General features: G+C 50.3%; 2 protein-coding genes across 2 annotated transcripts in view; one reads left to right on the top strand and one right to left on the bottom strand.

The window, feature by feature from the left end:
• The window catches only part of GLYR1 (glyoxylate reductase 1 homolog), a 37,944-nt gene extending 37,710 nt beyond the window's left edge, over positions 1-234 (bottom strand). Inside the window, exon 1 of the mRNA XM_048494830.1 lies at positions 7-234. The gene's annotated coding sequence lies outside the window, so the exon portion shown is untranslated. The remainder of the gene's footprint in view (positions 1-6) is intronic.
• UBN1 (ubinuclein 1) lies at positions 100-22,873 on the top strand. Its single transcript, XM_048494821.1, is given in 18 exon segments — positions 100-557; positions 3,513-4,291; positions 5,555-5,641; positions 6,182-6,277; positions 6,881-7,015; positions 8,884-8,987; positions 11,068-11,302; positions 11,304-11,534; positions 11,835-11,905; positions 12,873-13,002; positions 13,424-13,542; positions 14,361-14,489; positions 14,622-14,765; positions 15,646-15,696; positions 16,077-16,119; positions 16,298-17,533; positions 18,274-18,526; positions 20,176-22,873. Coding segments are annotated over 17 exon segments (3,366 nt in total). The 5' UTR covers positions 100-557; positions 3,513-4,042; the 3' UTR covers positions 20,229-22,873.
• Positions 22,874-23,379: the final 506 nt, after the last annotated feature.

Here is a 23,379-nt window from a genome sequence, read left to right as displayed (position 1 = left end):
CCCCACCTTCTTAGGGCACGTGATTCCAAAGCCGCGCGACGCTCCTGGGGCGGGGGGGGGGGCAAAAGGAAGGGAGGCGCTCGCTGATTGGGTGGCTTCCCGAGCGCGTGACGCGAGCGTTCCGATGGTTGCCCGTAGGGGCCCGAAACGACAGCTTTGCTTGTGTTTTTCAACAGCCCCGCAAAGATCTTGCAAATTCTGACTCTTCACAGACCCCTGGCACAGTGGCACTAAAAGCAGACCCCTCTCTACGTTCAGAGGCAAGGCAGTCATAGCGCCGCGCCCGATTGGTCGGTCCCTGTCATGTGAGACCACCCCCGCCCCGTCGCTGCGGTGCGGGCGGGGAAGAGAAAGAGTAGGGTGGGCGGAGCGCGCGGCGTCCGTCCGCCTTGTCACTGTCACGTGATACTGGTCACGGACCCTCTCGCGCGCCGTCCGCGTTCGGGTTTTTTTTTTTTGTCTTTTCCCCCTCTCCACGTGACGAGGGAGCGCGAGAAAGAGAAAAGGGGAGACTCGAACGCGGCGGCTTGACGGAAAGCGGGGGAAATAAACGGCCGGTGAGTGGCGGCTCGGGCTCGCGTAGGGGGCAGCAGAAGGGACAATCCTCCCCCAAAGGCACTGCTGGGCGCCTCCCTCGTAACCAGGGGCAACGGGGCCTGCCTCGCCGGCTGGCTGCACTCGACCACCCTTTCTTCTGCCCCTCGAGACCGGCCTGCCTCGCCTGCTGCTGCCGGGTCTCCTCGTTCCCTCGCAGAAGGTAGCCAGTGTCAGATCTGGTCCTCTTCCCCTGCATGCAGGTTGGGGGTGGTGCACTGCAGAGCAAGGTGGTTGCTAAGAGTAGCTAAAAGTTGCGGGAGAGGGTGGAAGCTCTGCAGGGGCTTCGTGGAGCCTCCGTTGTGCAGGAGCACTGTATCTGATCCGTTTACGGGGCGAAGCTGTCAATTTCTGACAGCCTTAAGTGGAGTCTCCATGTGCAGGAGCACTGTATCTGATCCATTTAGGTGGCAGAGCTGTCAATTTCTGACAGCCTTAATTGGAGCTGTCATTCTCTGACAGCCTTAAGTGGAGCTTCCAGTTGCAGGTGTAGTATACCAGGTCCTGAAGGGTGAAGTATAGGGTTCCTGAAAGGGAGGCTGTTTGGTCATGGCATGAGTGTAGTTTAAATAGACCTGGAAAGATTTCCTAAGGAAGGACCTGGATTGTGTTTATGCACAGGAATGGTAAGATTCATACAGTATAATTCGTACAAAGACTCCCCGCTGTGTGAGTTATGCAACACCCATCTGTTTGACAAAGTAGGTTGTGACCTACAGAAGCTCAACCAATCTTGTTAGTTTAGTGGTTTGCGTTGCATCATCTACTTTCAGCCTGAATATGCCTGCCTTGCCAGGACGTGGGAGCTATGAGCAGAGGAAGGCAATGGCAGACTGCCTCTGCTCCCCCCTTACTTGTAATGCCCATGGATGGAGTTGTAGCGGGTCAGTTTTTGCTCAACGGCTTGTTTTCCTCCATCGGCTTTTGATGGAGCTTCCATATGCAGAAGCAGGGTATCTTAAGTACTGGGAGGCTCAGAGATAAGGGTATGGGAAAGGACTCTAGCTTGTTTGAAGCTTCTTGGGGGTGTCTGGAAGAACATAGCTGGAGATAGACTGAGTCTGACTAGCGGGATGTTTTCAAAGTGACTTATTTGTCAGAAAGGTGCTGCAACTGAAGCACTGTGAAAGGCAGGAGCTAAAATCACAGACTGTATGATTGGCCTGATGGTGGTTGGAAATTGGAGAGAGGGGAATTACTAAGTGAAACCTCCATTTAGAAAGGCAGTCTACCCCTGAGCACTAGATGGGGTGCCCAACAAGGAGGGACCATCTTGCTTCTGAATTCCCAGGGACATCAAGCTGAGAGTGTTGGGTATGTGGGGCTTTGTTCAGACTCACCAAAGTAATTCCTTTACACCAAAATAGCTTGCATGGGCACCATTCAAATGTCCAGAGTGCTCTGTAAATACTTTAAAGGCCCAGCCATGCAAGTCCATGTTCCTTAGCTGTGTATGGTGGATAGATGGGCTGGTACTGGCTCAGCTTGCCTTAAGGTATTAAGGCTGCAGTTTGGTTTGAATGGAGGGTTGGGCGGGCTTTCTGGCTTACTCAGAACTGCTTTGATGTGCCACTTTTTCTGCAGCTTTTCTAGGCAATCAAACGTCAGGCTTTTGTTGCGAAAAGGTGGTGGGAAAACACTTCCTGGGGACCATATTTAAATTTTTTGTGCTTTTCCTGACAACAGCCCTGTCAGGTGGGTTCCCCATCTGCTGTTGGCTCGCACAGACCATGCACAAAAGCAGAACCACAGAAGAGATTTTTGAGCTGTCCACCAAGAGGGTGACTGATTTTCTGTAGTAACACAAGTCTGTATGATGTCTAGGTGCTCTGTGAACACTGTTCTTTATTACAGGCATGATGATTTTCCAAGGCTGGATTGGGCCTTGGTGCTTGGGTTGGGGTGCTGTGCCTGTTAACTGTATATAGCAGCACTTTCAAGTGTTTCTTGTTATCCAAAGTCAGTGACCTGAAGCAGATTTGTTATGATCGGTACTAACGCTTTCTTTCCATGCCGAAGCACCAGCCTTGCTCCTCGAGGGTTAATTATTCTGAAATCAGTAACCCCAAGGAGACAATGCACACAAATACTGTATTCTCTCAGGTATGATGTTTGTCTGCTTTTTGCCTGGGGAAAACAAGGGAAGTCCCCATGGCAAACATTTTGTCTCATGTCAACATTACTAAAGGACATAGAGGGTGGAACATCTAAATTATTTTCTTTCTTTTTATTGCATGGTACAAATGCTGTACACCTTACTAAGAGAACACTCTCCTTTTTATATATAAAATTCACTTTCTGGGTCTTGATCCAGATTATTCTATTTCCACCTACGTCTGTTTCCAGAGCCAAGATTCTTCTGTTTCCACCTGGATCTGCCTAGGGGATGTCACGTTGGTGAGGGAACATCTAAATTATTTTCTTTCTCTTTTTTTGCATAGTGCAAATGTTATACATACGCACACACACCCTTACTAACAGAACTTTAACACTTTCTTTCCTTCTATATATACAGAAGGAGAGTGTTGAAGTTCTATTGGTTATTCATGCAGCATTGGATTGCCCCATACCCTGTGTGTCACTGCTAGCCGCACAGATAAAATTTGCTTTCGGGATCAAGACCCAAGATTCTTCGGTTTCCACCTGCATCAGCCTAGCTGTCCCAGGGATGACTCGAAAACAACACAGTAGCGACATTCATTTCTTATTTCCCCCCTACAGCTAACGATGACACATGTATGACTTCTGAACAGTTCCTGACTGTTTGGGCCTTTCGTGCGCATGCAGTTACTGTTTCTGCCCATGCCAATCAGTGGTTTATTAACTGGAAGAATATTGCATTGGAGTCCATGTTAAGGGGAGACCTGCGTGTTTTGTCCTGCTTTTTGGTGGCTGGAATTTTTGGTTTTCTTTTACAGGTAAAAACATGAAGAAGCACCTGTGGAAGGATGTTTCCAGCAGTGAATCGGATTAATTGGGACTCGGACATGAGAAGCCCTGCGTCTGGCCTGGCGGACATCCTGAACACATGCGTTCAGGGTCCTTTGCGTCATGCTAAGCCCCGGTATGGGGAATGCTCCAAGGCAAGGTGACATAGCCCAGGCTGATCTTTGGAGCCAAGGTTGCATAGGAACCAATTCTGTCAAAGCTGCCCTGTTTAGAAAAGTCTTTCTCTCTCTGCTGGGTTTTCTGTACTTTGTTAAGATTGTAACATTCAGGGGCATACAGTAGCCCGTGAACAGCTACTATGGGATTCTTGACCTTTGACAAAGCCAGAGATCCTTGTATTTTGAAAATAAAAGGAGGAATCTAGCAGCTGTGTGTTGTTTGGCACACTTGAGATCTGTCCGTATGTTTAATGGTGAGATCCTCAGGGCTATGTTTACATTTGGCTGTCGGTACAGACTGATGGCCATGCCGTGAGGGTGACGACGACGTCGGTGTAGTCATGACGGAACCCCACAGGGTCCAGCTCACTTCTCTGCCAGGCCCCTTGGGCACCCCGCTGTTGAAAAAACCTCGCCGAGAGGACCTCACAGGAACAGAGCCCCCCCAGGAGCCCGAGCCAACAGCTGCCGCGGTTCGCATCTCCCTCACCCTTTTTGAGCCGGACCACAAGCGTTGCCCTGAATTCTTCTACCCCGAACTGCTGAGGAATACGCGCGGGAAAGGGAAAAGCGGTTCTACAGGAGAAAAGGTACGTGAGGTTGCATGTGGGAAGCGGTCTGCGGCTCCCAGTTCTCCAGCCTTGACTCTTTCTGATACCAGAGCTGCATTCAGACAGTCTGTTAAACCACAGTTTGGTCAAACCTAGGTGTGGCTTGATGTTCTTGTACCAAAAAAGCTTCCTATCTGGCTTCTGAGTCAGAGTCCTGGGCTCTCACTTCTGGGTAGTGTTCCCATTCCAGTGCACACACAATACCCCCTTTGCCCATTTGAAGCCAATATTTCTTGTGTTTTCCTTTGCACACAGCATCACCTGGGCTTCCTTCAAAATGCCCTTCTCTGAAGCTCTAGTGACTCTCTGTGTTTCTCCTGGCCTATCTCTCTAAAAACGCCTTTTGGCTTCATGTCCTTCCCTCCTGGTATGTTTAGTTTGGTGAAGAGAAGGTTAAGAGGTGGCATGATAACCATGTTTCGATATTTGAAGGGATGTCATGTTGGTGAGGGAGTCAAGCTTGTTTTCTGCTGCTCCAGAGATTAGGACCAGGAATACTGGGTTCAAGGGGAAGGAAAGGAGATTCCACGTAAACATTAGGAAGAACTTCCTGACAGTCAGGACTGTTCAACAGTGGAATAGACTGCCTCAGAGGGTGGTGGAGTCTCCTCCTTTGGAGGTTTTTAAACAGAGGCTGGATGGCCATCTGTCAGGGATGCTTTGATTATGTGTTCCTGCATTGCAGGGGGTTGGACTTGGCCCTTGGGTCCCTTCCAACTCTATGATTCTATAGTTCCTGCTCCCAGCAACTTGCCTTGCTATTCCCTGTTTGGTCAGGCTAGCAGCAACGTAGATTGGTTCTATTTCAAATGTGAATTCTTCAATAACCTGTCTCTGTATACTCTGCAAAATGTCTGTTCTCATGGGGGACCTTAATGCTCAAGCCCCAACCTGGCAGGCTACATTGTGCTGCAGCTGGAAGTTGCCCAGATTGTTGTAGTCTGTGCAGTGCAAGGACAAACCTAGCAAGGCTGTCCTGATACGTAGCACTAAATAGAGGCAGGCGGATCCTACAAGAGAGAACCCGTGCCTTGCCCTCAGCTTGCAGTGGCTGTGGAGGCCAGCATATTCCTGAGGTTTAAAACAACTCCTCAGAAATACAGTTGTTTAAATTTGGAGCGTGAAGCGGAACTTGCCTGCTCAGCCCGTCCTCTCTGGCCCTCTGGGAACAAGCGGCTTCTCAGTGTGGTACCTTGATGGATTTTGTTGATTCTCTTTCCATTGTTCCCCCTCGTCCTCCAGAAAAAAGACCTTGTGGATCCTTTCAACGATGAGGACAGAGAGCGGCACAGAGTGGAGGCCCTTGCCAGGAAGTTTGAAGAGAAATACGTACGGTGGTGTTTTTTTTTTCCTGCCTCTCTTACCTGGGGAAGCTCCCTTTCTAAAGTATTTCTGATCACTGCTGTCAAACCTATGAAGAAGATTGTGTGTATCTTAATGGCGGGATCGTAGCAGGCGCAAACCGAGAGCCGTGTGCGAGGGCACTGGGAACAGTGCAGAAGGCTGTTTCCCGTTGCCCAGTGCAGATAAACAATGAAACTGAGTCAAGCAATCTTAGGCTCATTCCGCATGAGCCAAAAACAGCGGTGTGAAAACAGCGTAAAAGGGTTTAAAACAGTGTAAAAGGGTTTATACCATTTCCACACCACTGTTTTTGGCCCATGCAGAATCAGCCTCAGATTAAAATTACCCGTAGTAGGCGAGGGGATGGTGGACAACGGGATCCTACAACTCCCATTTCAGGCACGCATGGCTGTCTTGAGCACCAGTCTGGGGTTTTAGGGAAAGCACATTTAGCAGTTGGGGGAATTCTTGCTTGCTTTGTCCTGTGCAGCATTCCTTGGTTAAGAACGGCCTGTCTCGTTTCAGGGCGGGAAAAAACGCAGGAAAGACCGCATTCAGGATCTGATTGACTTGGGATATGGCTACGATGAATCCGACTCCTTCATTGATAATTCGGAAGCTGTAAGTAGCGAGTGGAGGCCTTGGACTTCCAACAACTGAGCCCCTGACCCCTCCACCATGCAGGTGATGGGATTGAAAGTTCCAGGTAGGGGTGTCACCCGCTGCCACAGAGGCCTGACTCTTAAGAGCATTTCCTGTCGCAGCAGAGCGCTGACCCTCTGTTTGCCTGCTGTGCAAAATCTACCTGGATCTTGGTTCTACGTGGACCGCAACTACCACTTTCCTCTTGCTGTGAGCTTGTGGAACCCAGAGCCCATGAGAAAGGAATGTTGGCTTGTGCTTAGAGCTTGTTCGTTCATTCCCTTGTTACCAGCGTTCCAATGAAACATGTCTGGATATAAAAATAGATCTGATGACAGGAGCTGTTGTGACAGAATTGAAAGCAAGGGGGCAAGGCAAATGGTATCAGACTCTTAACAGCTCCAAGGTGTAGTTAGCAGAGCCAAGGGAAGGGTCACTCCAGTTCATCCTTGCAGAGCGCGACGTGTGTATAAGACTCTGGCATTCAGTGATGTGACGATTCCAGGCCTGCCCTCTAGCCACTTGTGCACTTAGAGAAACCCCGCAAGAACATCAGCTGATCTCTCTTTTTTTAATTCCCAGTACGACGAGCATGTTCCGGCTTCTCTAACCACCAAGTACGGAGGGTTTTACATCAACTCTGGGACCCTGCAGTTTCGGCAGGCCTCGGAATCGGAGGATGACTACATCAAAGAGAAAAAGAAGAAGTCGCCAAAGGTTTGGGATTACGAGGGTCTGGGTGTTCTCAAACAGGGTTACACGTAATCTAGTATATATGGGGGGGGGTTATAATTTTTTATTGGTATATTTGGATCACTCTTACAAACATATTTCATTATTATATTACATCCATAATATACTTTCCCCCCTCTTTTCCCCTCCCACCCCTAGAATCCTTTCTTTTTGTTCTTTAAGTGTGCAGCAGCAGGTTCATCCGTTCTCCTCTCTTCTCCCATCTGTCCTCATTGATTCTGGCTTCTCCACTCTACAAATTCAGTCCAAATCTTCATCATATCCATTCGTTTTTCGTACCATACTTGGTTTCTTGACATTATTTCAAAATTTTCTAATTGTTTTTGTTCCCATACATATTCTAACCGTTTCTGTATTGTCCATATCTTTTTGTCGTTCCATCCCAGCGCAATTACTGCGTGGGCTGCTCTTATCATCATTTTATGAAGTGTTTTTCTCCGTTGTTCTATAGTTTTATTTTCCTTTATACCCATGACCAGTAGATCTATATTTACCGATATCTTAACTTTTACATATTTCTCTCTATACCCTATAACCTGATCTCATAATCGTTTCACCTCTTTACATTCCAGCCACATATGTATATATATATTGCGTTTTTCCCCCCACAATGCCAACATTTTGGACTGAATCCCTTTATCAATCTAGTATATTTCGTGTCACATGTATTTTTATCAACTACTTTAGGAAGTGTTTGGCTGCAGATTGCCAACAACATAGACTTACTGGCCCTACGCAGGTTTACTTGGGAGCAGGGTCTGCCGTGTTCAACAGGGTTTACTGCTAAGTCCTTTGGTGCGGGGAAGCAAGGCTTCGGCTTGATATTGTGGGAGTCAGACTCACTGGCTTTAGAGGGGGCATACTTCCAGACATGCACACACAGCACTGGACTGTTGTTTCAGTGACCTTTATTAGGCATTTACAACACGAGAATGAAAAAAGAAAGGTGAATCCAATGGTAAACAAATAGCATAAACAAGAGCCAGGGAACACATAATGAAAACTTGACTGCAGCTTCAGTTATCTCAACTTCAGGGTTATTAAGCAAAAAAGACCCAATCATTTTTGGATCGGTAGAAAGGGCCGATAACCCCACCGAGGTTAAGGCAGAAAAACCGGGCGTAAAGCTATTATATTTGGGGCAAAAGAGCAAGACGTGTTCAAGGGTGTCGGTATAAGGAGGACAGAAAGAGCTGTGCTGATCATACTGAGGGATGTTTCAAAACCGACCTTGAAGTAACAGCGGCAGAAAAGAATTGCATCTTGTTCTTGTGAGCACCCATCTGAGCTTATGATTAAGAAGTTGGTCCAGATAATTAGCAGCACATAACTTCCAGGGAATTATCCCAAAGTACAGAGGCCATTGGACTACAAACAGGACAGCAGCCCCCTTTAAACAGATGGAGGAATGGCAAAGTAAATAGAGGCAAAGTGCACAGTTTGCTGTGAACCGGCATAAAGTTCACCCGTGTCCCTGGAACAGATCAGGAAATGGAGGTGTGGTGCCCAACAATGTGCAGCTGACCATCTTCTGTGAAAATTTACCAAAGGAAAATTCAAGGGCAGTGACTTCAGTTTCCCACATTTGTCATCACATTAAGGGTACAGGAGGTCTTTTTTCTTTCAAATGTCACATCCTGCGTGCCAAGACTCGTGGTGTTAGAAGAGCCTTTTTGTGCCTTCCCTGTGTTTCTTTGAGGGGGAAGGATGGCTATTTATTTCCCTTCTTCTGACACGGAAGTTAGTCTTTTAATAGCAAAGGTCCACAGAAACAGCCCTTTAGGCCTCTGCTGGTTACCCGTCTGATTCCTGGCTTTTTCTGAAATTCGCAGAAACGGAAGTTAAAAGACGGGGGCGAGAAGATGAAGAAGAAGAAGAAAGATGATTCTTACGACAAGGAAAAGAAATCTAAAAAATCCAAGTTCTCCAAAACGGGGTAAGAGGCTGCAATTGGATGCAAAAGTGGCTGTTTCAGCCACAGATGTGTCATCCTTCTTTCAGGTAGAGTCCTTTTAAACATAAACAGGAGAAGGGTGGGTTTGAGAAGCAGGTGGGGTGGATGAATGGAAGCTCAGGACCTTGTAGCTATGAAATCTTCTGAGAGCAGTCCTTATCTCCACCAAATGGCCTAGCTGATAAGGAAACTGCAGGGGGAAAGGAGGCTGGAGCGTTCCGTGTGATGCAGAAAGGAACTCCACTGTTGTGAATGAGCTGGGGAGAAATACTTGAGTCACAGTATAAGATGAGCCAGAAACGGTATGGAAACTGCAGAAAAAATACCTCTGTCTGGCTCAAAGGACAGCATTAAAACTGTACTTTTAACGGAAAGAATTAAAAAGTACTGTATCAAATAAACCAATTACCAACAACAAAGGATAATACAACTCGTGGGTAACACTTAACAAACAGAAAAGGGATCCCAACGTATACTCAAAAGAGCAAAAGTCCCCGTACGAATGATCTCCCTTCAGTGAAAATCCATAAATATCACAAGTTGGAAGTATTCCAATTCCAGTAGCCAGATGTTCTGCTGGATTCCACTTCAGGAGATAGGCCACGTATATACATCAGTTCATGGGAACATCAGTTAGTGGTAGTGTTAACCCGGGTGAGTTAAACGGTTTCAACCTTGGTCTTCTTCAGCCACCACAATGTATGGATTTTAATTATTTTTATTGAAGGTATAGTTTTAACCCTGTCCTTTGAGCCAGACAGAGAACTACTTGAGTGTCAGAACCAGTTCAGATTTTCCAGCATCTGTGTTACTTGTGCAAGTGGCCACTCACACCAGTGATCTGACACAATGAAGAAGAAGAAGAGTTGGATTTATATCCCCCTTTCTCTCCTGTAGGAGACTCAAAGGGGCTAACAAACTCCTTACCCTTCCCCCCTCACAACAAACACCCGGTGAGGTAGGTGAGGCTGAGAGAGCTCCGAAGAACTGTGGCTAGCCCAAGGTCACCCAGCTGGTGTGTGTGGGAGTGCACAGGCTAATCTGAATTCCCCAAATAAGCCTTCACAGCTTAGGTGGCAGAGCAGGGGAATCAAACCCGGTTCCTCCAGATTAGAGTGTACCTGCTTTTAACTATTGTGCCACTGCTGCTCCTGGAGTCTGTGCCAGGTCTTCTTTGGGTGAAAATGAAGAAAACTTGTACCAACCGGCTATAATAATGATTTCAAAAAATTAGTTTTCCCACTGGAGTAGCAATTTACTTGTAAGTAACCGAAATAATTTTATAATTTTACAAACAATAACAGAATGTTTTGGAGCAATTGTTTACATTCTCAGATGGTAGAGTGTTACCTCTATCTTTTAAGGATTGTAAAATCCTATCCTTATCCTGGTCATTAAAAGGCTAGTGGATGCCAAGGCCCCCGAAGGAGATTCCTCCATGCTATGCAAAAGGGGAAGGTGACACTCTACCATCTGAGAATGTAAACAATTGTTCCAAAACATTTTGTTACCGTTTGTAAAATTATAAAATTATTTTGGTTACTTACAAGTAAATTGCTCCAGTGGGAGAACTAATTTTTTGAAATCATTATTGTAGCCTGTCGGTACAAGTTTTCTTCATTTTCACCTTGGTGTGTACCTTCCCCTTTTGCATAGCATGGAGGTCTTCTTTGGGGGCATAACTGGTATTTCCTGAGAAGCAAAGTGAGGTAGTTTTCGCCCTCAAATTACGGAAATAACCCTTTCATTTTTCTCCGGTTCCCTAAAAGGTGTTCATGCAGACATTTTAAAAAGCAATAGTAATTTTCCACGTGGCCTTTCCCCTTTAACTGGCAAGATCCATGATGTTTCTCAAGTAGATGGACCCCCCCCCACCACCACCTGCTTTGTAGATGGCCCCACCACACGATTTTCATTATCTGCACAGGGGCCAGCCAGTTTGCTATTGAAGTGGTTTCTAATAGCCCTGACAAACATAAGCATCCTGCCAGAGGAATGGGCGAGGAGCTGCAAATCTTGTTTTTCTGTTACCCTGTTCTCCTCCTTTGTGTTCTGTTTATAGTTTCACAGCCCTGAACGCGAGCAAAGAGAAGAAAAAGAAGAAGTACTCCGGGGCCCTGAGCGTCAGGGAGATGTTGAGGAAATTCCAAAAGGAAAAGGAAGCTCAGAAGAAGAAGGACGAGGAGCCGAAGGTGACGTCCCCCCCCTCTGGCCGGAGTTTTCCGGCTCCACGCCCGCAGGTGGAGAGCGTCCCTCGGACCCTCTCCTTGCCTCCTTTCTCTCTCTTCGGCATGTACACCTTCAAGCTGCAGAGGCGACCTGCTCCAGGCAGCCAGCGCCATGGACTCTCTGATGGATCTAGACCTGGAGCAGCTGCTCAACGACTCTCCAGAAGAGACCCCGTTCCAGGACGTGGAGGATGGGGGCGACCTTCTCGGGGCAACCCTTGAACAGGATGTGAAGCAGCCCCTTGCCCTCCCTGACGGGCTGCCGGCGCCACTGGAGAAGCAGGTCAAGGACCTGGCGCAGGTACCGCCAAGTAGAGCTTCCCCAGCCTTTCTTCAGGCTGCGTTCCCCTTTGTAATTCTGGCAGGGGAGGGGTCAGTGGGGGCAGAGGGCTCCTTGGAGCTGGAAGAGGTGTTCCCCTCTTGTTCTGATCCAGCAGGGCTGCTCTTGTCGGTTTTGGTGATGCTGGTCCTGGAGGCAGTACTCGGCTGCGGCCTCCACCGATCGTCTTTGCACTGTCATTATCTCTCTCTCCCCCACCCCTTCCCCGCCTCTCTACCTTTGCTGGCTGCTAACTATTCTGTGCCGTCTCTTGCGCACCAGACTGCCAGGGCCACAGAAGGCGAAGGGAAGCACAAGTTCTTCAACCAGGACATCAACAGCATCTTGCTAGAGTGAGTCCTCATCCCAAATCTTTGGACAGTGAGCATAACTTGTACTGGCAACGACTGGCTTTCATTAGCTTAGGAAACCCTGTCATGTACGCCGGGGCTTGAAGTGTGACACCCGTGCTTAGTGAATCCTCCTCTTCCTCGCATATTTAGAAAGCACCTCCAGCATTCTGAACTCTGTACAGTTCTGTGCACAGTCTGAGTTGGGAGTCTGTTGGGCGTAGTGGTTAAGAGCAGGTGTACTCTAATCTGAAGGAACTGGGTTTGATTTCCCGCTCTGCCACTTGAGTCATGGAGGCTTACCTGGGGAGAATTCAAATTAGCCTGTACGGTCCAACACACACCAGCTGGGTGACCTTGGACTAGTCACAGTTCTTCTGAGCTCTCTCAGCCCCACCACTCTTTGGAGATCTCCACTCTTTGAAGATCTCCACTCTTTGGAGATCTCCACCCGCCTGGCCCACACACTGTCAAGCAGCCAAAATGGACAGATCCCCTTCTGGAGCAGCAGTGGCGTAGTGGTTAAGAGCAGGTGCACTCTAATCTGGAGAACTGGGTTTGATTCCCTGCTCTGCCACTTGAACTATGGAGGCTTATCTGGGGAACTAGATCAGCCTGTGCACTCCAACACATGCCAGCTGGGTGACCTTGGGTTAGTCACAGCTCTTCAGAGCTCTCTCAGACCCACCCGCCTCACAGGGTGTTTGTTGTGAGGGGGGAAGGGAAAGGAGTTTGTTAGCCCCTTTGAGTCTCCTTGCAGGAGAGAAAGAGGGGATATAAATCCAACTCTTCTTCTTCATTGGAGGGATTTTTCACAGTACCAGGAGAGAAACCAGTGCAGACATAATTTTACCTCCTTAACTGGCAAAGCTCTTTTCAGTATCTTCACACTGGACTCTCTCATGTTAGCTTGGAAGGGGATGCAAGGCCAGGGAGAATCCATGCTAAAAACATCTTCTGTTGTTCTCAGTATCGAGCTGCAAACCCGGGAGCTGAACAGCCAGATCCGGTCGGGAGTCTACGCTTACCTGGCCTTCTTCCTTCCCTGCAGCAAAGACACTCTGGTCAAGCGGGCCCGCAGGCTGTACCTTTATGAACAGGTGGGCACTGTGGGAAAGCTACTTTGTCAGCCAATTCAGATAATAGCCAGCCCTTAGCAGGAAGAAATAGCTCAGGGATGGGAAAAGTCATGGATGGGCAATTAATGGAGCTTAAGCATCGACATCCGGAGATCCTTCCTGGCCCTGCGAGGAGAAGAAAGATTGATATCCAGGTTATATTAGGTTATTTGCATAACATTTGGTTCTGGGTCTAAACAACCATATCTATGTGTGTGATTTCTCATTCCTTTATGTTTTTGGGTTCCTCTTCCCTTTGCCCTTGGAGAAACCGTTCTTGTTGAGGGAAGGAAACGGATACCAAAGTGCTGCTTCTCTCCTCATCACAAAAGCCGTTGCATTCTGTCCATCTCGATGGATTCGTTCGAGTGCGATAATTGCTTTTCTGCTGCCCTTCTCACAGGGCGGTCGGCTGAAGGAGCCTCTTCACAAGCTAAAGGAAGCCATCGGCCAGGCGATGCCAGAGCAGGTGGCCAAGTACCAGGAGGAATGCCAAGCGCACACCCAGGCCAAATTTGCCAAGTAGGCATCTGATTTTTCTCCCCACTTGGTGTCCCCGGGACGACTAGATGCTCAAGGTTTCCCTTGCATGTCAGAAAGCATCAGTGGGTTCCATAAGTGGTTCGTGCCCCGCCCCTTTTTTCCTGCCACCGTCTGGCTTAATGAATTGTAGGTGGAGCTTCCAGAGGAGGGCAACCAAAATGGTGAAAAGTCTGGAATCCATGCCCTACGAGGAGAGACTTAGGGAGCTGGGGATGTTTAGTCTGGAGAAGAGAAGGTGAAGAGGTGACAAGATAGCCCTGTTTAGATATTTGAAGGGATGTCCTGTTGGTGAGGGAGCAAGCTTGTTTTCTGCTGCTCCAGAGACTGGGACCAGGAGTCATGGGTTCAAGGGAAAGGAAAAGAGATTCCACCTAAACATCAGGAAAAACTTCCTGACCGTCAGGGCTGTTGGACAGTGGAATGCCCGACCTCGGAGTGTGGTGGAGTCTCCTTCTTTGGAGGTTATTAAACAGAGGCTGGATGGCCATCTGTCAGGAGTGCTTTGATTATGTGTCCCTGCAGGAGGTTGATGACCCTTGGGGTCTCTTCCAACTCTATGATTCTATGAAAAATGTCCTCATTAACTTACTAGAGAAGACAGTGGCTGAATGGGTTCCAAGAGATTATATCCCTGATTTGGGGTGGGGGGTGGGGGGGTGGGTCATCAGCTGAAAAAGGCTGCTTGTTTCCAGTCCTGAAAAAGGCTGCTTGTTTCCAGCCCCAGTGGGAAATGGAACCCAAGTTGAAACGGCTGCCTTTTGTGATCTAATGTGGGTCTCCTCTCTTTCTCCCCTCAGGATGCTGGAAGAGGAAAAGGACAAGGAACTGCGAGAGCGGGTCTGCTCCGATGACGAGGAAGACGACGACAAAGGAGGGAAGCGCATCATGGGGCCCCGGAAGAAGTTTCAGTGGAATGAGGAGATCAGGTGGGCAGTCCCTGTTCCAGAGGCCAAGGAAACACAGGGACGCGGGCCCTCTGGCCGATCTCTTGCGCCTGCCACCTGCCAGACCAGGTGAGTGGAGACACCTGCCATTCACACAACCTTTTCCTCCCCCAGGGATTTGCTGTGCCTGGTAGTGAAGCTCAAACTGGATGGGTACGAGCTGGAGAAGAATAAGGCCCAGTCGATGGAGGATTATGTGAAGACTTTCCTGGATGCCGAAGTCAAGCCCCTTTGGCCCAAGGGCTGGATGCAGGCACGGTGAGTGGGCGGAGAGCCAAGAAGCTGTTGGGGGCCTGCTGCTCCCACTCGAGAAAGCCCCCTTGATAGGCAGCCCTACGTTCTAACCAAGTAGCTCTGAAGGGAGGAATCGGGCTCTGTGTAATCCTGTGGTTCAGCGGAGAAGCACCCAGTCTGAGCAAACAGACCCCAGGACAGGGAAGACCCTCAGAGGAGGAGCAAAGCCGAGGAGGAAGCCAGTGTGGAGCAGACAAAAAGAGCGGCATCTCTGTGTGCGTCAGCTTCCAAATCAGCCCCAAGGTGCCCTGGCGAGTCTGTGAGCTGTCCGGAAAAATGAGAGACGGCCGAGCAACGGTGTTCCTTGCGCCTGCGCCCACCCGGCTTGATGGACTTTGATTTGCCCATGTTAAAACACAGCTATGCACAAAAAGCCTACGGAGAGGTGCAGAATAGAATACTTTGCTCACGGTCAATGACCAACTATATGACAAATCTCCAATGTAGCAAAAAGGGAGAGGTGCAGGGATACACTCCCAGCACACGGTTGTGGCTTTTGTTGACGACCGTCAAGTCTAGGAACCAGGCAGTCTAGATCTTTGGCCGTTTTCATACCAACAGCTGGGATTTGGGGGGCTCAGCCAGAGAGGCCCTGGGATCTTATACTCAACGTATTCTTAGGCCCCTTCTGCACATGTAGAATGATTCACTTTCAGTCCACTTTCACAACTGTGGATTGTGCTATTCCGGACAGTGAAATCCAGCTGCAAAGTTCACTGAAAGTGGGTTGAAAGTGCATTGCTCTGCATGTGCGGAAGGGGCCTTTCTGATACCTGCAGGGCTGACCTCTTGCCGGCCTGCCAGCACAGTCCCTGGTCCACTCACTTTCCCCCTTCTTTTTCAGGACACTGTTCAAGGAGAGCAGACGGGTCCACGGCCACCTCACGTCCATCCCGTGAGTATTTTGCGGCATTTGCCAGATAGCAGATCTGCTCTGGAGCAGCAGTGGTGTAGTGGTTAAGAGCAGGTACACTCCAATCTGGAGAACCAGGTTTGATTCCCCGCTTTGCCGCTTGAGCTGTGGAGGCTGATCTGGTCAACCAGATTAGCTTGTGCGCTCCAACACATACCAGCTGGGCGACCTTGGGCTAGTCACAGTTCTTTTATTTATTTATTTATTATTTGATTTAATATTTGAACTCTCTCAGCCCAACCCACCTCACAGGGTGTCTGTTGTGGGGGGTGGGGGAAGGGAAAGGAGATTGTCAGCCCCTTTGGGTCTCCTTTGAGAAAGGGGGGATATAAATCCAAACGCTGCTTCTTCTTCTTCTACAGAACAAAGAAGAAAGTCATGGCTCCTCCAAAGCTGAAGGGGAAGGTGAGCCATTTCCTTCATTGCTTCAGGGAACTGCTGCAGTTAGTGAGTACCTTGGGCTGATGGGATTCGTAGTCCATGAACATCTGAAGGGTCAGAGTTGGACACACACACACCCCTACACACACACACCCTGGTTTAAATGTACAGCACGTCCATTCTCTCTTGTTCTTTCTCTCAGGAGTCGTCTGGCAAGCTGGATAAGAAGGCGCCCCTTTCCGCACCCTTGCTCCACTCAAGCGGGACAGCGTCGCTTTCCCCTGAGCCTCAGGCGATTGGCGTCACCCTCAGCCATCAAACCAGGGAGCTCTTGGCGCTGAGCGCAACTCCCGCCCCAAGCAGCGCGGCGGCCCAGGCCACCTTCAGCGTGGACGACTCTCTGGATGAGGACTTGATCCGCAACGCAGCCTCCTCCTTGGAAGCCGTTTCGAAGGAACTGGCCATGCTGAACAGCTGCTCCGGGAGCAGCCCTGACTTCACCCTCCCCACCACCCACAAGGCGGCCGCGGAGAAGCCCCCTGGCCAGGCCGTGCCAGAAGAGAAGAAGAATTTTGCCAAGCTGGTCCCCTCGCTGGCCCAGCCGCCAGTCGGCTCTCTGCAGTCGCCCCTCAATTTCCTGGCCGACCAGGCCTTGGCGCTGGGCCAGACCCCGACAGACAAAAAGACAGAGGGCTCCGTTTACAAAGAGCTCCCCTGCCCGGCTCCCCACAACAAACTGGACACGCACCCGTCCAAGCCCAAGCACCACAGCGTGCCGCGCACAGTTCACGGGCCCCAGATGTCAACCTCGGTGCTGGCCCCTGCAGCGAAGGTGTTCCCTGTGGGAGGGCAGCAGCCCAAACCCTTCCCCCTTTCCCCACCCTTTGTGAAACTGCAGGCCCCCAAGGCCCCCTCCCCGCTGCCTCCCCGCCCCCTATTGCCACAGCACGTCAAGGGGGCTGCCAAAGTGCCCAGCTGCCACTCTTCCCCGTCATCATCCTCATCGTGTTCGACCATTTCCACGGCGTCCAGCATCTCCCATAAGCCCCCCAGTTCCTCGCCTGTATCTGTGAGCTACCTGGGGAAGCACTTGAGCGTTTCCGGCTCCTCCGCTCCATCCTACAAGTCGCCCTTTGTGGCTCTTTCCCGGCACTTGTCTTCTTCCAGCAACTCTGCGTCTGTTGGGAGTGCGAACCAGAGCTCCTCCGCTGGCAACGTGCTGCCCGGCGCCTCTCTTCCGTCCCCCGGGCAAGCTCCCAGTCGCTCGTCGCCGAGCAGCACCACAGCCAAGAAGATGCCAGTCTCGCAAAAGCTGACGCTGGTGGCTCCACCAGGGGGGCCTAATGTCAACTCGAGCGGGGGGACGCAGGGGGTGGCCAAGCTGTTGACCTCCTCGCTCAAGCCAGCTGTGGTGACCAGCGCTTCTACCTCGGTGCCGGTAAGCAGTCCCTACAAAAAGCGGGTTGGTTGATACAAGTGGGGCTTTGGAATGAAAGCCCTCAGGGCAAGGCCTCGACCGGCATCTCCCTAAATCAGGGTAGAAGAAGAGTTTGGATTTATATCCCCACTTTCTCGCCTGGAATCAAACCCAGTTGTCCAGATTAGAGTGCACCTGCTCTTACCCACTACGCCACTGCTGCTCCAGAAGGGGATCTGTCCATTTTGGCTGCTTGACAGCGTGTGGGCCAAGCGGGTGGAGATCTCCTAAGCGTGGCTTGTGAGCTGCTTAGTCACTTCTGGATACTCAGGAGAGAACTTCCTGCCGAGATGGAACAAAATCCAACTCCAGTAGCCCCTTCAAGACCCACCGTCAGTTCCCATCGCGAGGTTGTGACAGTGAAAGCTCCCATGGTCCGATGCCCTGGAAAATCTTGTGGGTCTAGAACAGGGGTGTCCAACTCTGGCCCTCCAGATGTTCATGGACTACGATTCTAATCAGCCCCTGCCAGCATAATGCAGGGGCTGATGGGAATCGTAGTCCATGAACATCTGGAAGGCCAGAGTTGGACACCCCTAGTCTAGAAGATGCTACTGAATTTTGTCCTGCGACTGCAGGCTTCATTGGCTTTTCGGGTGAAACTACCTTGCAACGATGGGCTCTGTTTTCTGAGGCCGACTCCACCACTCTGCCGCTCTGATGGACGCTTCCTCCCTCCCTCCTCCTTCTTCCCTCCCCAGAAAGGAGCCAGTGGGGCTGTGCTGCTGACTAGTTCATCTTCCTTGAGCGCCCTGCCTCCCCCCTACAAGCCTGGCAGTGCCAAGATGCCGGCCGCCCTGGGCTCCACCCCGCTGGGCATCCTCTCGCCCATCCATTCCTACCCTCTGCACGTCATCTCCTTCAGCTCCGACTCCTCCCCCAAGGCTGGCGTGTCGAAGGACGCCATCGTCACAGGACCAGCCCCGGGGACTTTCCATCATGGCCTTGGGCACAGTAAGTGCTTGGTGGGGAAGGGGACGGGGATTCATACTTGGTGGGCTGTAAGCCCTGCTCATGCACACAGTTGCTCATGCTGATGCGCGCAGTTGTTCATGCTCGTGCCCACAGTTGCCCTGGCTGCAAAGGAGATGCTTGTTCCAAGCATGCACAGAGTTTGTTGTGGGTTGTGGCTTTCCGGGCTGTGTGTCCATGGTCTGGTGGATCTTGTTCCTAACGTTTCACCTGCATCTGTGGCTGGCATCTTCAGAGGTGCATCACAGAGGGAAGTCTGTGTCCAGTGAGAAGGGAATGTTTTAGTGGGGTATATATTGTCCATGTCCCAGGGTGGGGGACCAATCAGTAAGTGTTTGGGTGGAACTTGCCATGCAAAGGTGTGGTTGACTGTATTATATTGCAGGTGTGGGGTTTTAGTCCAGGGAGTGATTCACATTTGCCTTATCTGCAGCAGCAACAGTCTCAGTGAATGCAAACCCTGTGTCTGGGTGGAGTCCATTGCTCATGAACCTAGCATGCCCTTGACCTTTGATTCTGGTGTTTTTAATTACTGGTATCCAAGTTTCATTAATTCTCAGAGTCTCTTCCTTCTTGTTGATGTGTTCTGGGTGTTTATGGATTTCAATGGCCTCCCTGTGTCGTCTGACATAATAACCATACACCCCTGAATGTGTACACCACACACTACCGCAGATGCAACGTTCGGAACAAGACCTACCAGACCACGGCCACACAGCCCAGAAAACCCACCACAGCCAGTTGAATCCAGCCGTGAAAGCCTTCGACAATACAATGCACAGAGGTATTTGGGAACCTCTCACGGCTCAGGGCAAATGGGCATCTTGCCGCTATGGGATCTCTCCTTTGCAGCTATATTAATTTTGATGAGTAAAAGCACCTAGAGCTGGTTGGTAGCGAATTCCCAGGGCTGGCCCAGCCGCCAGGCCATTTTGGTAGTGGTTTACGGAGCTGGTCGTGGGGCAGCTTCCAGACCAGGGGTCTGCAACCTGCGGCTCTCCAGATATTCATGGACTACAAATCACATCAGCCCCTGCCAGCATGGCCAATTGGCAGGGGCTTATGGGATTTGTAGTCCATGAACATCTGGAGAGCTGCAGGTTGCAGACCCCTGTTCCAGACGCAGACATTTGCTTTCTTCCCCATCACCCCCCCCCTTGCTAAATTTTGGGGTAACCGTTTGTGACCTTGTCGTACCTCACAACAACAACAGTTGGAATCTTCCCCCTGGTTTAAACTGGCTGCTGAGGCTGAGAGGGTGTTTTGAATGTCAGCTCAGTCAGAAGAGGAGAGGCCTTTTGGTTTGAGAGCCCTCGGCAGCCCCTGCTGATTTGGCCTCTGTGATACCACAAATGTTTTCTTCCTCTTTCTGCCTCTCTTCCCTGAGCCCTCAAATGCTTAAACCGCTCGTGGTCAGGAGGGAAACCCATTGGGACGCCCAACTCCACTCTCAGAACTTGAGCCTTCCTGCTTTTGAGAATGAGCCTTTCATGCCTATAATTGTTGAAAAGATCACAACCACTGGCCATTAGCTTGCAGCCATTTGGAAACTGGCATCTTAGAAGTAACAGTACCAGTCTCCACCCCACCGCTTGGTGGTATGAAACCCATGTCTTTCTGATCTCTTCCAGATGCTCCTCAGCTTCACGGGAAAGGGTCCAGCGTGCAGCCGCGCAAGTTGTGACGGCCGGAAAAGAGGGCACCGCTAGGCCCGAAGCAGACCTGCGCAAAGGACTGAAAGGCACAGGGCGCCCTCCGGCTGCTTGGCAATCAAGCTGTATGTTCTTGGCTGCTTCAGATGTGCCGCTTTCCATGGAGATGTGCGCCGAGCTGTGGGGGGGGGGGGGGGGGGGGAGAGAAGCACTTACCAAGCACAGCTCTGGCCACCGCTACCACCATGCAATTATGTCTCTGGGGAACCCATTGGTGTGGGTAGAGGGCTAGATCCAGAGCCAAGCTCTAAGGTCCGACTCACTCCCCCAAAGCATTTTTGTCCTACTCTGAGCTTACTTGGTGGGCTTCACGCTCAGCAGAGATCCTGTGGCTCTGTCACCTGTATAGGCATATATCCCTTCCCCCCCCCCCCCCCAAAAAAAAACTGTACCTATAGTGCAGCTGTGTTCCTATTGACCAGGAAACCCTTCCTCTATGGCAGCTTTGTAAAGTCAATCAGTTCATCAGTCCTTCAAGACTTGAGAATTCACCCCTGACATTCAGACTGAAATCTGCAATCTCTTTGGTTGTTCCGTTTGGCGTCCCTGCCTTTTTCTTTGTGTGTGTGTTTTCCCCTCCTGTGTGTGCGCTCAGCTGTCCCCCATCCGCCTCACCTGTCATTGCCATTGAAAGCATCGGATTGGACAAGGCCCCCTCCCCCCCCCCTCGCATGTCATTGTGAATAATAGCAAAGCTGTAATTCCAGTGCCTTGGATGGTAGAGCAAACGAAAGGAAACATTTCTAGCTAATCTTTTGGGCTGTGGCTCCCGGGAGCTGTTTCATTTTGTCCTTTCTCAAACTGATCTGTACTTAAGATGCGTTCAGCTCTATTTAATGGGGCTTCTTTTTCCCCCGAGGGGGTGCGCGTCGCTGTCCAGATGAAACCTGGGGAGGCAGCGCCCAGCCGAACGTTACGACGCTGCCAGTCGGCGTGAGCTTCCTACTTAAAGCCATGGGCTCTGATCTCTCCGGAGGTTGTCAGGGGCTCTCCCCATTGTCGGTTTCTGTTGATTTAAAGGGGGAGCGCCCTTCCTGCCGTGGAGGCGCCCCCCGTGTTGATTTACCTGACTTGGAGCACATGGATTGGGCACTAGTTCTGGCGAACCTGTGCCATCCAGTCAGCAGAAACTGGCAAGACCTGCTTGTGTGGCACGTGGCCAGCTGGGGTTGTCTGTGATCCAGAATCATGCTCAGTGGTCACCAAATCAATAATGTTTCAGAGGCACAGCCTCTAGGAGAATGCCCCTGCTTTAAGCTAGGGTGGTCAGGGGGGTGATCCAAGCAGAGCACCGGACTTCATAAGGGGACAAGCAGAGGGAGAGGACGGAAAATATATTGTGCGTGGGGAGTGCTTGAGATTGTCCCTTTTGCCATGCCCAGCCTGTGGATGAGGCTTCCTGAGGGCTACAGTCTCTTCAGTTACCTGGAAAACACAGATGGGCTTGTGGGCAAGACAAGGGCTGCCGGCCGCCAGTCGCCCGTGACTCTTAAGGTCTCCAGCTGCCCGTCAGGCAAAACATGGAATCTGAAAGCCTCAACTCTAACTCAAGGGCTGTTTCTTACTATAAAACTCCAATGATAAGGAGGCCCGTTTCCCTCTGAAATTCCAGTCCGCCATGTCTTCTTTCAAGACAGGAGCACTTGATAAATCACTGTAACTCAAGTGGGGGGGGGGGGGGGGGGGTTGTGTGGGTTTTTTTTAAGTTGCTCTGGATCGAGGCCTCTAAACTGAGTGTAGAACTGGGTTCTTTCTCCTCCGGCTGCGTGTCCTGGATTCCAAATAGACTGGAGCAAAACAACGATGTCTCTTTCTTGCTGAAAGAATGACTCTTTCATACTAGTGAACCGCCCTCGGATTTGTTTTTCGGGGGAAAGAATGAATTGTAGGATGTAGCAGAAGACGAGCCAAAGATCAAATTTGGGGGTTCTGATTTTTAAGCACAGAAGCCGAATAAATGGGGAAACAGTTCCCCCCCCCCTTTTGCTCTGCTTTGGTGGGTCCGGCTCGCTCCGTTTGGACGCCGGCTGCCTCTTAAGTGCTGTTCTCCCTTGGCTCCAGTGCTCTGCGCTGGGCAGGATCAAACTGTACCCCTCGGACGTCCCTCTTGTGGCTGTTGCTCAGAAGTGGCTTCTGTGGCCGCACCATTGCTCTGGCCATTACGTGAAGTCTCTTGCCTCAGGGAAATGATGTAACGTGGTGGAAGTTCTGCTTGATTTCTTCCTCTCCTGCTTTAGTTTCCTTTCTCCCCCCCGCCCCCTTTTTGGTGTGTGTTGGCTAAGTGAGAGAACGGAATTGAAAGAGAGCCGCGGCAGACTGAAAACAGTGGCGCGAGAGTAGAGGATCCCGTGGCATCTGCCGCAGCTCCAGCCATGTCGGGAGATTTTCTTTTACGGTGGGGCCTGTGCCCCACCAGATGGCACTTAACTTAGAAAAAGCAGCTTCTTTTTTTCTCACGTGGGAAGAGCTGCGATTTATTTTTTGGGAGGGGGGTGTTTGTGGTGCGGGAGGAGGGGAGAGAAGGGAGGGGCCTCTCTTGAGGAGGAAGAGAGGGGGGTTTAAAATGGTTACTCTTGTATACAGCAATGGAATAAAATTGTTTTGCAGTTTCCCAAAATGTTTTTTTCTTTTTAAAACATATCCAAATGAGAGACTTTTGGGGGGGAGGGAGGGGGGACGGGACCAACGCAGTAGCTCTTTCCAGAAGAAGAAGAGTTTGGATTTATATCCCACCTTTCTCTCCTGTAAGAAGACTCAAGGTGGCTTACAAGCTCCTTTCCCTTCCTTTCCCCACAACAGACAACTTGTCAGGTAGGAGGGGCAGAGAGAGTCCTGAGAGAATTGTGACTAGCCCAAGGTCACCCAGCTGGAGTGCAGAAATACATCTGGTTCACCAGATAAGCCTCTGCCACTCAGGTGGAGGAGTAGGGACTCAAACCTGCTTCTCCAGATTAGAATCAACATGCTTTTAACTACTAAACCATGCTGGGTGTCTAGGACAAATTCCACCACGGGGGTCGCCGACCATAGTGGAGAGTGTCAGTTAATGTTTGCATTTGGTGTTTGAAAGCTTTAAAAACTCTTGGCCAAGCAGAGATCAGTTCTGAACTTTGTATGCCTTTT

This window comes from Sphaerodactylus townsendi, linkage group LG04 (assembly GCF_021028975.2).
Source record: "Sphaerodactylus townsendi isolate TG3544 linkage group LG04, MPM_Stown_v2.3, whole genome shotgun sequence".
Lineage (NCBI taxonomy): Eukaryota > Metazoa > Chordata > Lepidosauria > Squamata > Sphaerodactylidae > Sphaerodactylus > Sphaerodactylus townsendi.
The sequence above is the reverse complement of the archived record's forward strand: the minus strand, read 5'-3'. Positions and strand labels throughout refer to the sequence as shown.